This window comes from Betta splendens, chromosome 9 (assembly GCF_900634795.4).
Source record: "Betta splendens chromosome 9, fBetSpl5.4, whole genome shotgun sequence".
Taxonomy (NCBI): Eukaryota; Metazoa; Chordata; class Actinopteri; order Anabantiformes; family Osphronemidae; genus Betta; species Betta splendens.
This window is the reverse complement of record NC_040889.2, coordinates 16,125,889-16,140,465: the sequence shown is the minus strand read 5'-3', so window position 1 is coordinate 16,140,465 and position 14,577 is coordinate 16,125,889. Positions and strand designations below refer to the sequence as shown.

The window sequence follows — 14,577 nt, the reverse complement described above, 5'->3', positions numbered from 1 at the left end:
ACAAGCTAGAGTACAAAAGTGGTAATATTAAACATGGGCCTCACCTGCTTAACTACATCTGGGGGAAGCTCGCTGTGCCACTGCTTGAGCTGCCGCGAAGCAAACGAATGCAGTGCGTAAGACATGGTGCCATACTCGATCCACAGAGACAGGTTGGAGCTGTCGATCTCCAGGGCCCTCTTAAAGCAGTTCAGTACTGCCTGGGAGTGTTTCCAAATAGGAACATCACTTTTCAGTTCATTGGAGTTGAGCTTTTCCTGGATACGGCTGGCCCGGGCTAAAGCCATACCTGCCCAGGAGTCAAACCTGGAGAAAGACGTATGTAAAAGAACCCAAAATTTAAAGATGAAGGGAAATCTAATTTTAAAAAAAAATCACAATGGTTAAAATAAAACAAAAATGCTTCAACTGATTTTGCATTTCAGCACTGAATGGTGCGCAAAGACTGGAATGTTTGTGAAAACTAAAAAGTAGCTTTGAGAAATTAATTTTTCCCAAGAATACTTCATGACAACAAAATTATAAAAAAAAAGGTACCTTTTGGGGCACACACAGATGTCATGCATGTAGAACTTGATGGCTTTGGACTGCTCCTTGTTCTTGAAGTGGTAATCAGCCAGCAGGTAGTAAATCTCATTAATGATTGGAGGTGCAGGAGCACTACCCTCAGGAAGGCATGGGGCCTTGAAGAAATACAAATTGAAGTGAAGCATGAGAACACTGAGAAAATGACACTATTTATAGTGACCTTATTGTTGCTCACTGGATTTACCGAGAACCTACTGACTCACCTTCTCTGTCATGCCCTCAATGTAATCTCCTACTTCTTCCATGGTGATGACTGGAGTGTCACTCGAAGGTGCAATGTTGACAAATCTTCTCAGCAGATTGGCTAGCTCTGCAGACACTGTGCTTGTCTTATAACTGTCAAATTCAGGCAGTGACTTAGGTTTGAAATACTGGAACATGAAAAGGGCATCGCTCCAAAGGAGTTCAACCTGTAGAACACAGATTCATGTCAAAAGAAGCACACATGTTAGGAGTATAACAAACAGCACCAGCATAACTTAGTGATAAGATCAAAATGGCATTATTTTAAATTAACTGAGAATGACACCCACCTAGTGGTGGGATACTGGAATTACTAAAATACAAGAACCAAGTGGCATATGTCATAGGGCTTGAAGTCACCCAGTGATTAAATTTGCGTAACAACATTAGACAAAGCAGATTTTTACTTTAAAATTCAGAAAATGTCAAGATATTTATCCCAAAGCTGGATTAACTAAATAGTGTTTTGTAGCAGACAAAAAAAATCCATAGGATAGAGGCAAAAAGTGCACCAAACAACAACTAAATACAAACAATTACTGTTGTACTGGAGACCATAGTTCTGAGGGAATGTTGTTTGTCTAAATGTGTTCACACTTCCCACTCAGAAAATCAATGCTATTATAAAATTAACACCATTTCAAAGCCCCAGTATGTTTAATGTGCACCATGGAAGCCAACAAAACAGCATTAATGGATGTAGCAGATTTCTCCATGTTTTGGGGGTCAGTGCGTCATCAGCAGTGTGGTACTGTTCAAGCGCTTCATTTACGTAGATTTGCCAATATAAGTGAGAAATCATACCAATTAGACAAAGCTTTGAGCCATTTTCACCACCTCTTCAGTTTTTTTACCGCCTCTTCACCACCATTTGGCTATCGACTAATTAACAGCTAAGCTACAATAGGAGTTGTGCTTTTACATTTTCAATTAATTATGCTACATTTGTTAAAAACAGATTATGCCTGCTACTTTCAGACTGACTTTTTTGCTAAGCAACTCAAGTGAATAAATTGCCAGAGCCTCTGAAATAAAACTATATTTCAAAAAGGCATGACTGGATGCATCCTATCGTTTTACCTGTGGAGATGAGTGGTCCTCAAGGTACCGAGCCTTGCTCTTCTTGCTGGGGTAGGCATACAAACAGAAAAAGCATTGTTCCAAGGCCATCTCCAGCTCTTCTTTGTAGGGGTGAGCATCACTGTTAGAAGTAGCTGCAAATTCCTTTTGCAAAACTAGGACCTACCGCAAAAACAAATGTTAATGGGCTTTGTAAATAAAAAACACATTACCTTACAGTTGTAATGTTTTAAGAACATATATATTCACACAAAAACAAAATCAAGTAAAGCAATATATGCAAGCTGGATATCCACACATCTTCCAACACAGGTCTAAAGGAAAACTTACAAAAAACTTGAGAAGTGCACCATCTGAGCTGCAGCACAAAGAGCGACGGCCAAGATATTCATGAGCCGTGTTCAAAAGCATCAAGGAGGAGGGCAGCATTGGCGTGTCTGAGTCATCTGAAAATGAAACTTGATAATGTCAGTCACAGCACAGCAACTGCCACGGCACTGAGACAGTTAAAAAACCCAAAGCGAGCAAGAAGTAAACAAACGAGCAAGAAGTAAACAAACCTTCATCATCTCCTATAGAGATATGCTGCCTAAGCATGCAATCAAATGCTGCCTCTTCGTGTTTGATTATGCGATACAGGATGATCCATGGCAGAACAGAGAAGAAATAAGGCTCCTTGGGGTCGTCAGAAATTGTCATGCTAAGATCAATCAGCTGAAAACACACAAAAATGACAAAAAATGTCTCATCTGTTCAACTTCTTTTTTTAAAAATAGGATTATTATAGGACATTACTAACCTGAATCAGGTTGTTAGCCAGTCGAGCCATACTGGAGAACTGAGGGGCACTGTTTAGAAGTTCAGAGTGTTTGTTGAAGCAGACCTCTATGCCATCCAGCAACTTTCTAATGATGCTGACCCAGTCCTCCTTGCTTGGGGGGGAGCTGATTGAAGCAGAGCTGAGCTGCTGCAGGGCTTCATTCAGAGCCACCTCACTGCACTCGAAACACTGCTGATAGTCCTGAAGCTTCAACAGGGAGTTCTGGGCAAGGGAGGTAATTTCAAGTATGAATGTCGACCACCATACACTTCTGAAAACGGATATTACTGTAGCATGTCTAACCTGCAGTAGCGTCAACTGAGCAGGCCGCTCTGGTGCTGAGCTCACAAACTCCAGAGGTTTACTCCTGCTGCCATAATTAAGAGTGGGCTGCAGCAGGCGCACAACTGACTCGTAGTCTGCCGACTCAAAGAGACGCTGGATCTCCTCCAAAGACTGACAACGCTCCAGAGATTTCAGCCTCTTGTCAATCTAAAAAGCAAAGTAAACCCCACAGCAAAAACAGCTACAGTTTAATATATTTTGATTTGAATATTTATGAGCACAATTTTCCATCATGCCTTCCAATTAACTTTACTTAATACTTTTTTGATCAGCTTTAAATCTGGGCATGGTATTTTATAACATAAAGATCAAGGCAAGTATGATTTCTTAAATTATTGCAAAATTCCAGTCAACTGACCTCCTCCACAGAGATTGCGGCATCTAAATGTAAGTTAGGCAGATTAATAGTGTAATGTTTCCCTTCAGGTGTCTTTGATTTGCTCTGCAATAGGCCTATACAGATATCATAGCTCTCCAGGGCCACCTCCATATCTCCCTGTCAAAAGGCAAGAAATACATATTAACAAGTTGTTCAGTTCAGTGAAAATATCATAAGCAAAAATAAAACGTGATATGCACTATACCTGCAGAGCCAAGAATCGACCCTTCAGCCAGTAGACACGCACCATAACATCCAGCCAGTCATCCTCAAATAGATCCCTTTGGGACGACCCCAAGGCCAGAAGAAACAGATCACTCTGGAAGTGCTGCCCAGGGAATTCTGAATCTGTTGTATCACTGCTGGAACCAATGCTGCTGCTTCTTGGTGAAACTAATGAACGAAAAAAGGATAAAAAGATAAAAAAAGAGCTAGCTCGGAAGCTGAAGAGCTACAGAAAAGATGACAACATGTTTAGCTTTCTGCAAATAAACTGACATAACCATCTTGAGGTAGTTACACACAGCAAATCATGATCAAAACTGTAACTGCAGTGCCCCCCTTGGGCCAAACTATACAATTCTATTACAGTTTTTTCATTTTTCACAAGAAAAAAAAAAGGATTTGAATTATATATTATGAAACAGGATCACAGTATACTCAAGAGTTAGTGAGTGTTTCACTGGTACTTACCAGTCTTCCCTTTTTTGTGTAACCACTGCTCCAGTTTCAACTCCATGCATGCTAAGCTCATTTCTAGCATCTCCTACACATGAAGCAGATGTAAACACTTATTGGAGTAGGTTTGAACTTTGAGGTCACAGGAAACAAAAAAATACATTTATTGCCTAGTTACAATTTAAGAATATGTACAACTCCAAGATGCAGTGCCCAAAGGGATTACTAGAGAAAACTGCAATTATCATGAATGTTTTCATGAAACATGCTAATTAAAATTCCCTGTCAAAATAATTATATTATACATTCTACAATCTATAATCTAATTGAAATTCAAACAAACAAGAACTCCAGTAGTTGTTTGGTTAAATACCCGGATGTGTTGGTTGCTGCAGTCCCGAAGCAAAGGGTTAGGAAGACCACTGCTGTGTTTCCTCCACATCTGATAGACATCCAGTACCACAGCATTGAGTCCTCGAGGCCACGCCTCCATGAATTTCTGACCAACTACTTTCAGATAGCGCATCATCAGGTCCAGTATGCCACCATTGGTCATACTTTTGAGTAAAAAGCTGTGGACATCTTCTTGTTCTACAAACAAGAACCAGCAGTTTGTTAATACAACTGCCTTTTCATGGTCACTGTATATACAAATACCCAACACACTACATACCTGATGCCATGTATTCAACTGAGTCGACAGGCAAGCAACTCCCATGCAGATGCTGCAAGTCCTCCTTCCCTTCACACGGTGTTTCAAGGTTGCTTAGACTCTCGTCATCATCGGGATCAAACTTTTTGAGTCTGGAAGGCAGGTACTTATAAAGCAGTTCTTGAAAATCAATCTTCTCCTCCTTTTTGCATTTTGTGTTCCGAACACGTGCTGAGCGTCGCTTGGCTGTCTCGCCACTATCTTCAATCACGCGCTTTCTTTTTGGAGCTTTCTTCGATTTATCTAAGAGAGAAACTTCCATTGCTGTAGCTGTGAACAAATTATGAAATACTTACTATACATGAACAAATGAGTAACAAGGTAGCACTACTAGTATACCCAAGTAGTATTCATGTATGTAAAGAAATGAAATAGATATTAATCAAAAACAACTAACCAACAGGAGGGGTAGAAGTGGTTATCTCCACAGTGGTTGGGCTGGGGGTAATCTGAGGCTGGGCGCTTGGCTGGGACAGCACTGCTGGCTCAGGCAGGGTCACTGGTGGCAGAGATGAGCTGGGGCTGCTGCTCAGCACAGTGGTCTGGCCTAAACTGACAGGGCTGCTGGGTTGGGGAAGGTTCTGAAGGAAGTTTGGGTCACGGTACTCTGACAAGTCAATTCTGCGGCCAAGACTCGGCCGTGGAGGCTCACATGTAGTCTGGTGTCTGTACATTGCAACAAGGCTTTCACCCACATGCCTCCATCTGGGATTAAAAGAATAAAAAACAAGAGTTAAATAACATTTTCTTCAATGTCTTAAAGAAAGATATACACAAAAAATTGTCTTGTGTGAGTGAAGAATTAAAATCTAGTAAATACTAGTTCTGCATTTGCTCATTTTAAATGAGGATTTAACAGTTTAGACTGGATGAAATCTCAACTGTTACATTTTTAAATGACTATCCACAAGGGAAAAGCTATTTTAAAATAAACCACCGAGACATTCGAGAAAAAAAAAAAACAAAAACATGTCAACACAGCACTCACGAGAGAGAGCGAATAGGCTGAATCAGGACAAGGTCAGGTTTGGGTTCAGAGTGGGAGAGAGCCTGTCTGCGTTTCCTTATCTCCTGTGCTTCTTGCACAATACTTTTGCGTTCCTCTTCCTCCACCTCCACATAATGGACAGACATATGACTGCAAACAACAAAACATCATAGAGGTTTACGAGTGACGTTGAACAATGGAACTGTAGCATGAGCACGTTTTATGCACTTCATGAGGTTTAGTGTGAATGTCTTTACCATTTCACAAACATCTGCATTGTGTCTTTCTTAAGGCAAGGCTGCTCTTCGAAAATTTTCTCCTTTAAGACCAAGCCTTTAGTGTAACAATGGTCTTTCTCCAGAGCTTTGGCGATGAAATACAAACAGTCTGAAAAATATTTGCAGCTGACTTTATACTTGTCATTGTGTCCCTGAGCTCTAAAATTATCAATGACATAAAATATAACATACAGGTGTAGTCACTTAGAGTGTAGAGAATAGTTATTAGATTGTCCAGGCAGGGCCAGTGGTCAGGGTTACAGTGCAAACCCTCCTCAAACGCATGTCGAGCCAGAGGTATGCGCACCAGTCGCACAGCCACTTGACCAATCTTGTACCACATGTTCACGTCAGTGGAATCCAGCATAACTGCCTAATAAAAGGACAACAAAAACAGAAAATATAGAATATAGCTACACTCACAGCACTGTCACCTCTCAAATTATGTAAAAAGGTTGATTTAATGGCACCATCTGCATTAATATTTACAGATTTACCTCCAAATAAAACTCCATAGCAGTCTCCAGGTCATCCCGTGATGCAGCCATGGTAGCCAGGTTTTTAAAAGTAGAATATTTCAGCATCAGTCCGGGATGCTTGAGACCCACTCTCTGATCATCCGAGGGCATGGCCTAAATTAGCAAAGGTATTATGTGTAATGTGTCAAATTAACAAGTATTTCTGACAATCTTGACTCTCTCTTCGAATTCGTATGAATAACTACCTCTTTGAGCAGTGGAGTTTTAAGCAGCTCATGATAAGCCTTGGCAGAGTCTTCAAACTTGTCATGCTTTTGAAGGTCTAATGCTTTGTGATATAGAGCAAAGGCCTCAGCTTCCTGTTAATAAAGCAAAATGTGATGACATGAATTTTAATAGGAAAATGTGAAGATGACACATATCGCATTATTATTGGTATGATTATTATTGTTGTTCTTCTATTATTATTATTATTTCTGTACCTGGGCCTCTTTTGTCTGACTCTTATTAGTCCTAAGTGGATCCTGGGACTCATCTGGAGCTGTTACAGCCGCATTAAGAGCTGCTATGCGGATCTGTGGAGACAAAGGCAGACATTTTCTTTGCTAAGCAAATCAAGGACATCTTAATCACAATTTTAAAAAAAGCTGTTGCAAAATTGCATTACCATCGTAATATCTGTAAAGCAGACCAACTTCAGTGCAGCTTGCAGCTTTAGGTATTGCCTATATAGACAGAGACAGAACAATATACCAGACAAAAGTAACGTTACATGAAAAACGGAACAGAATCCACCTATGAAGGTGCTGCCTGTCAGCCGACTGACTCGTTTTAAAAGCCTTCATATTCGCTCAGATTGCTTCATTGGTTGAATAAACACCTGCTCGACCAAACGTTAGAGAACAGCAAGGAAACCTTATCATAACTGTATAACTTAAATCAGTGTTCGTGTTTAATGACGATTAGCGAACCTTACCAAAATGCCAACCAAAACTTAGCTCGGTTAGTTTAGCGGTGAAGTGGGGCATTGATGGAAATAACCTAAGCCATGTTTCACGTGTAGATAGCACAAGCAGAATCCGTGACAGGCAGGTGAATATATTCTACCCGTAGGATAACTATCAGATGAAGCGAAGCAGCAATGCAGTATTTGCCCCTGCTTGCTCGCATCAGCAAATAATTGCAGCTAACGCTAAGCTAGCTCACGTAACGTTAGTGTTGCACCCGGTGAGCATCACCTTCAAACCAGGGCGACTTACCGCTCATATCCGCTTAAACTATCTGTGGTGACGTTGCTGTAAATATAATAAGGCAGCGAACCCTCAACACGCTACAGTCGAGAGCAGACATGAAGCACAAAATAAGTTTTAAACTTCATTTAGTCATCACCCTTTGTTATTGTCAACGCCGAGACCGTATGCGTCAGCGCTCGACATTTGCTACCCGCCGTTCAGTAAACTCATCATTCATTGGTCGCCGGACTGTGGGTGTATTCGTGTAACCAATCAACGATTACGATTTTGGTTGAACCCACCTCACCAACATACAAATCATTGTGAAGTGGCTACAAAGAGAATTGCCTTAAAATGATCGAATATGTGGAACTAGCAATTCCGTGTTTCCAAATAAATATGTTGTATTATTTAAATAGCACTGCATGAGCATTTTTCTTTACAGATAGACCTATTATTATTATTATATTATTATGACTATTAAACACTATGTCACTATGGGTTAATTTAATAAGCAGTTTGTAGGTTAATTCAGACAATAACCACAGGTAAATTAATTCTTATACGTTTTATATCTCTTCTGTTGATAGTCAGCCTTTGTTTGTATGGTAAACAGTCAACCACTAGATGGCAAACTTTATCAAAATATAAAAAGTTTTGTTCGAGATTAAAAATCGATATTGTCATAACAAATGTTGTTTTGTTTTTTTCCCTGTAAGTAATCATTTATTTGTGATACTTCACAAATACTGAATCTAATACAGCAAATATATGCTATAAATTGTGCGAAGTCAGTGTTGTTTCAGCCTGCTGTCATCACCATCCTGTCATGCACTTACAGTACATTACACAAAAAAGATGTATTCCGGTTCAGCAAGGTTCTACTGTAGCCAGCTGTAATAGGTTCTGCAGTTTTTATAAGTAACAGTATCCCGTTTTTGTCCTCAGTGACCCTGTCTGTTGCAGTCCCTCCTTGCTACACCATTTATCCCTGTCTCCTCCACCCCCACCTCACCCCACCCAATCTCTGTGTTGGCTGAGACAAGCAGGCTAGCAGGCAGGCACCATTATCAATTCATCCTGTCAGCACGCCAGCAAAAAAAAGAGAAAAACGTACGTCACAGTCATTACTGGCTCTATATAAGCCAGAGTAATGCAGATCCACTGTGCAGTCAGCCCAGCTACATTGCAAGATACAGAGCAATCTGCCCATCTCTTTAATCATGGCTTCCACTGGCTTTGACCCCTACTTTCCCTCTACTTACAAGAGGAGAGTAGTTGTGCGCAGTGCAGGATATGGAGCTGGTGGCGGAATAGGATCTAGGTCTGCCTATTCTAGTCATTCGGCCCCGATATCTTCCTATTCCTCCTCACGCAGGGCTTATCCTGCACAGACTCGAGCTACCTCCACCTACTCATCCGTGCTTTCTGCTCCAGTGTCTGCAGCTGCTGCTGAGCTACGTCTTGACCAAGCTGCCCAGGTCAGCTCCGAGTTCAAAGTATTAAGGACCCAGGAGAAGGCTGAGCTGCAGGACCTGAACGACCGCTTTGCAAGCTTCATCGAGCGGGTCCATGAACTGGAGCAGCAGAACAAGTTGCTGGAGACCGAACTGTTGCTGCTCAGGCAAAGGCAGGCAGAGCCTTCCAACCTTCATGCCCTCTATGAGAACGAGATCCGCCAGCTTCGAGCTGCCGTAGAAGAGGCCCGTCACGAGAAGGATGCCGCTCAAGACCACAGGGATCGAATGGATGATGTGCTGAGCAACCTGCAAAAACGCTATGAGGACGAAGTGCTCGGCAGGGAGGAGGCAGAGGGAAGCCTGTTGGATGCCAGGAAGGGTGCCGATGAAGCAGCCTTGGGCCAGGCTGAACTTGAGAAAAGGGTTGAATCGCTGCTTAAAGAGCTGGCCTTCCTGAAGCGCCTCTGCGAGAGTGAAATTGCAGAGTTGCAGACGCAGATCCAGTACAGCGCAGAGGTGTCCGTAGAGATGGAGGTTGCCAAACCTGACCTGTCCGTGGCTCTTCGAGAAATTCGGTCACAGTATGAAAAGCTGGCGCAACGCAACCTTCAGTCAGCGGAAGAATGGTTCTGCAACAAGATGAACGTGATGACAGTAGGGGCTGCTCTCAACACAGAGAGTGCAAGAAATGTCAAAGACGAGGCTGGAGAATACCGCCGGCTCCTCAAAGCCAAGACGTTGGAGATCGATGCCTGCAGGGGCGTGAACCAGGCTCTAGAGAATCAGCTCCAGGAGGTGGAGGAGAAACAAAGTGCTGAGATCTCTGCGCTGCAGGTAAGAACTAGAAATGACGCTGAAGTAAAGATACAGTGCTGGTGAGTTTTTCCTTTTATCATAAAAATAATTAGAAAATCAAATATGAGACTGATTGGAACTGTGGACCGTTATTCAGTAAAGTAGCCGAAAAATGTTTTGAACTATACCTTGCACTAACATGATTTCTATTCAGGATACAATCGGTCAACTGGAGGAAGAGCTAAGGGCCAACAAGAGTGACATGGCTCGCTACTTAAAAGATTATCAGGACCTCTTGAATGTCAAGATGGCCTTGGATATTGAAATTGCAGCCTACAGGTCAGTGATATTATCTTTTATATGCGCTGCCTGTTTTAATACAGTTAACATGATCATTATTATGCATTTCATCTGCTCTTAGAAAGCTCCTTGAAGGCGAAGAGAGCCGTTTGAGTGTGGCAGGCCCAGGTTCTGCCTCCATTTATTCCCAGGCCATGTACGCTGCTCCATCCTACGGACGAACACATGTCTCCCTGCAGTCTGCAGCTCCGTTTCTGCTGAGCTCTCGCTTGTATACTTCATCACTCGCCACAGAGGAGGCGATTTCTGCAAGCCAGGCACAACAAGCGGAGGCTAGTCCTCCCGAGGAGGAAGAGGAAGAGCAGGTGGAGGAGGAGGAGAAAGAGGAAGAGGAGCAGGAGCAGGAAGAAGAGGAGGAGGGAGAGGGAGAAGAGGGTCAGGAAGATGAGGAGGCGGTGGAAGACATAGAAGAGGGAAAGCAAGAAGAGGGAGAGGAAGAAGCAGATGGTGAAGGTGGGTTTAAATGAATATGTGCATGTGTTTAGTAGCAATTCACTTTCTAACATTCATTCCTTTTCACATTGTTTTGAAAAAGGAGAGGGTGAAGCAGATGAAGAAGCCGGAGAAAAAGAAGAGGAAGAGGAGGGAGGAGATGATGAGCAACCTCAAGAAGGGGGAGACAGTGAGCTGGAAAAAGAAGAAGGTGATGGAGAGGGTGAGAAGGGGGAGGATGAAGAACCCGGGAAAGAAGAGGAGGTGGAGGCCGAAGTGAAAACATCTGACAAAAAAGTTTAAATGTAAATGCTTTAGAAATACCTGCTAGCTTGTTGCTGAAGGCTCTCCGGTGCTCTATACACAGAGACGTTTGTCTCCCTCAAACCAAATGAGAATCCTGTGAAATGAAAAGTCCCGGTGACATTACCCCTGTATCAACCCGAGCGATTCATAGCATGCGCACGGGTGTGCGCCGCACCCGCGAGGAAATTAAAAGCTATTCGAATGATGGGAGACAGCCTGCGTCGGGAATAGAAAGAGAATTTGTCAGGATTTATTTGCAAACACCTGTGTGCTTTACCTCCGCCGCGACATGCCCTCGTGACGTCTGTACGTGCAGTACCCAGTTTGAAATGCCTTACATCACGTTCTCACTGAGTGTTTTAAGTCCACGATGCGCTGCAGTGAACCTCAATAAAGTCTTGAAGCCTTGTCAACCTAGAGCTGGCTCCAGGCTTTTCATTGTACCCATAAACAGCAATGGTTTTTAACTAAAGTGTCAAATCAAACCACATCGAGCAGACATTAGTATGAAATGATATTCAGCTCCCACGTTTCTTTAACTCACTCTTACTAGCATGGACGGAGATTTTCTTATTTTGCCCAGGGCTCCTTTTTCATGGAGGGTTTAAAACATACTCTTCTGACCAGAATGTTAATAGCGGTTAATGTATAAAGAACAAAAGGCGGCCAAGAAGCCCTTGTCTCTGTCCTTATTGATGAATCACAACTGACTTAAAGGGCTGGATTGAAGCTTCAAGTCAGCAGGTCTGTGGTGCTTTAGGCCTTTTTCAGCAAAAACGGTCCATAAAAAACAGCTTCTTCTTCTTCTCAGTGTATTAGACAGTATCAGGCTTCACATCGTCAGCACGCTCTGCCAGCGATGCTTCGTTCATTTTTTCTTGACTTGGCTAAACAAGTGTGTAAAAGTGTAAAATATAGATTACAATGGCAGTTTTTTCCCCCGTCTCCAGTCAGCAGGTCGTCTCTATCCCTGATGCGCCTACTGTCTCCGTGTGATCAGTGAGCTGACAGCGGCGTTTTTCCTGCTGCCTCACCCTCATCACCATCACTGTCCATAAATCAGGGCACAGTGAAGCGTTTATGACTCAGCTGCACCAAGGAATCTGGCCAAGTGTCAGCTCACTCAGAAGAGCGAGAAAGAGAGGAAGGGAGAGAGCAATTTTATTATTTTATTAGAGCGGGAGGGCGAGAGAGGGAGAGAGAGAGAAGGACACAGAGAGACAGTAAAGAAATATTTTACTGCACTAAACCTTGACAGAGGATGGGCTGCTTTCTACTCAGGTAGGAGAGGCCAGGGTTGAACACACATATCCTTTCCCCACACACTTTAAGAGAGGAGCAGACAGTTCGATGTGTTTGATGCACATTTTTGAAATCTTGCATCATCTTGTAATAGGTATTAAACATCTCAGGTAAAGCCATGAAGTAAATTTGTTAAAGTAATGTTCCACAGTGTGCAGGCCGCTCCCTCTCCGTCTCCATCCTTCTGGTCCTGCCCTGAGCTGCAGACTACATTACCCTCCTCCTTCTCTCGGTTGCTACAGTAAAACTAGACACAGTCCAGCGGAGCACTCTGTTTAATCATTACAAGTCCTACTTTGTAATGAATTTGGCTTCACTGTAAATGTTCTATATTGATTGAGCATAGTAATGATATGCTATCGGTTGAATACAGAGAGAGTGCTGAGGCCGTGGGGGCTGTGCGCAGGATGGACTCATGCACTTAGGCCTTTTGTTTGCACCCGTTGAGTCATATACACGCAAACTGTAGCGAGGGGATCGCCTGCACTGTACGTGTGCACGTCTGGGGTCTCTGCATCAATGTAGCATCTCAAAGCAAAGTATGATTGTCTTATTTTATAGCATCGTCTTTCAGATATTGACTTTGATCCCCGTTGTCGCTGTCACATTCAGGCTGAGGCGACTGGAGGGAGGCCCATCACGCATCTAGCGCTCACGTTTACACCAACGGCCTGACTGTCTAAGGCAGTGCAACATTATCAGCTTTCCATTGCAACAAATCCATATTACATTACGGGCCGGCGTAGAATACGGTAATACGCTGTTTTGGACTCAGTGTCCGAAATGTAATCCTCCAAGCAGAGTACCAGCAACACTGCATGTCATTTGGTTTTGTAGTCGGGTGCACATGATATCGCTTCAGTTTCTGAGTTAATGTTGCGCCGACATGTTTCACTGCGCATCCAGAGGTGCCACTTGAAATAGCTAATGAGCACTAATGCATTCCACGTCTTTGGAAACAGAGAAGCACTTGTCATCCTGATTATGTTCTTTTTTAAATTGTAAGTGGGCGGGTGCACGGCTGTGAGACTGCTCAGGCTCCGGTCCAGACAACGAGGGTGGTCACGCTGCAGTCTCTGTTTTCTTTTTTGTTTTTTTTTGCTTGTCACGCAGCCACACTTCTTCTCATCAAAGAGCTGTGGCTCCCTCTGCTGATCTCAGAGCACCACTTAATTAAAAAAAAGGCATCTGTCGAGCAAACCTTTGCATTGGGAGGCAGAAAGGATATTTCATTTAAAGACGTGGCACTCTCGCTCTAAAAATAGATGCTTGTTTCTCCTGGTGTTCAGATGGTCTCGTGTACCCACCGCCGAGGTACAAAGGATGTTTCAGTGAGTCAGATGGAGACAAATGGGGAGCCTCAGGGCACATTCTTTCTCATGCATCACCACCTGGAAATGAGATGTTAGATATAAATGTGGTAACACAACTTACCTGCAGAAGACAGATTGAATAATCACGCATGTTAACACTATATATACTGAAAATACAGCGAGTACACAAGAATCCATGTGCATTGTGTGTCGATTTTAGTATATAGACCAGCTTACATCCTTGCACAACAACAGTGATGACAGACTTGCAGGCTCTCACACCATGCACACAGAGCAGATCCAGATAAACACATATTTTATATGACATACTGTAAAAGCAGAAAGGTTCTGATATGACTTCTTACAGCAAAAGTCAACGGCAAATCAACTTCGCCCCCAGGCTGTTCCGATAGCGCTTGACCTATTAGCACTGTATTCCAGGACCCGGCTATTACCTGACTTAGCCGCCGTATGGCCAGGTAGATGCTGAGGCCCAATTTGCCTCTGGCGCCATGCGGTCCTGGCAGTGGACCCATAAATCCATTAGGCCTTTTGTCTGCTTTTGTCCCAGGAATTGAACATCTCAGTGGGGACTATGGCCAATGTTTAGACTCCACTCAGAAAGCTCTGATGCATTGTACTTTTCTGGCATCATGTAAAAAAATTACAGTTCACTGAGTTTAGCGTCAGCCACTGAACAACTGGAGTGAAGTCAGGTCAAGCCTTATTTATATGGTACATTTCATGCATATGGATGCTCATTGTGCTCCATCTTTGTGCACCCCAT

At 43.0% G+C, this 14,577-nt stretch overlaps 2 protein-coding genes across 6 annotated transcripts in view; one reads left to right on the top strand and one right to left on the bottom strand.

Moving 5' to 3' along the window:
• cabin1 (calcineurin binding protein 1) overlaps nucleotides 1–8,024 on the bottom strand; it is a 31,836-nt gene extending 23,812 nt beyond the window's left edge. For all 5 annotated transcript variants that reach the window (XM_029161858.3, XM_029161859.3, XM_029161861.3 and 2 more), the window contains exons 1-22: nucleotides 7,850–8,024; nucleotides 7,258–7,315; nucleotides 7,073–7,165; nucleotides 6,836–6,949; nucleotides 6,609–6,743; nucleotides 6,304–6,484; nucleotides 6,091–6,220; nucleotides 5,834–5,983; nucleotides 5,243–5,550; nucleotides 4,807–5,115; nucleotides 4,507–4,724; nucleotides 4,149–4,221; nucleotides 3,661–3,848; nucleotides 3,435–3,572; nucleotides 3,035–3,223; nucleotides 2,711–2,953; nucleotides 2,472–2,625; nucleotides 2,242–2,357; nucleotides 1,912–2,073; nucleotides 792–998; nucleotides 538–683; nucleotides 45–306 (exon numbers count right to left, since the gene is read on the bottom strand). In XM_029161858.3, coding sequence (XP_029017691.1) covers nucleotides 45–306; nucleotides 538–683; nucleotides 792–998; nucleotides 1,912–2,073; nucleotides 2,242–2,357; nucleotides 2,472–2,625; nucleotides 2,711–2,953; nucleotides 3,035–3,223; nucleotides 3,435–3,572; nucleotides 3,661–3,848; nucleotides 4,149–4,221; nucleotides 4,507–4,724; nucleotides 4,807–5,115; nucleotides 5,243–5,550; nucleotides 5,834–5,983; nucleotides 6,091–6,220; nucleotides 6,304–6,484; nucleotides 6,609–6,743; nucleotides 6,836–6,949; nucleotides 7,073–7,165; nucleotides 7,258–7,260 — 3,519 coding nt within the window. In that variant the 5' untranslated portion in view covers nucleotides 7,261–7,315; nucleotides 7,850–8,024. The remainder of the gene's footprint in view (nucleotides 1–44; nucleotides 307–537; nucleotides 684–791; nucleotides 999–1,911; nucleotides 2,074–2,241; nucleotides 2,358–2,471; nucleotides 2,626–2,710; nucleotides 2,954–3,034; nucleotides 3,224–3,434; nucleotides 3,573–3,660; nucleotides 3,849–4,148; nucleotides 4,222–4,506; nucleotides 4,725–4,806; nucleotides 5,116–5,242; nucleotides 5,551–5,833; nucleotides 5,984–6,090; nucleotides 6,221–6,303; nucleotides 6,485–6,608; nucleotides 6,744–6,835; nucleotides 6,950–7,072; nucleotides 7,166–7,257; nucleotides 7,316–7,849) is intronic.
• Nucleotides 8,025–8,994: 970 nt separating this feature from the next.
• neflb (neurofilament light chain b) lies at nucleotides 8,995–11,592 on the top strand. The gene is made up of 4 exons (XM_029163889.2): nucleotides 8,995–10,116; nucleotides 10,292–10,416; nucleotides 10,499–10,890; nucleotides 10,973–11,592. The coding sequence occupies exons 1-4, from the start codon at nucleotides 9,046–9,048 to the stop codon at nucleotides 11,170–11,172; spliced, it is 1,788 nt and encodes a 595-aa protein (XP_029019722.1). The 5' UTR covers nucleotides 8,995–9,045; the 3' UTR covers nucleotides 11,173–11,592.
• Nucleotides 11,593–14,577: the final 2,985 nt, after the last annotated feature.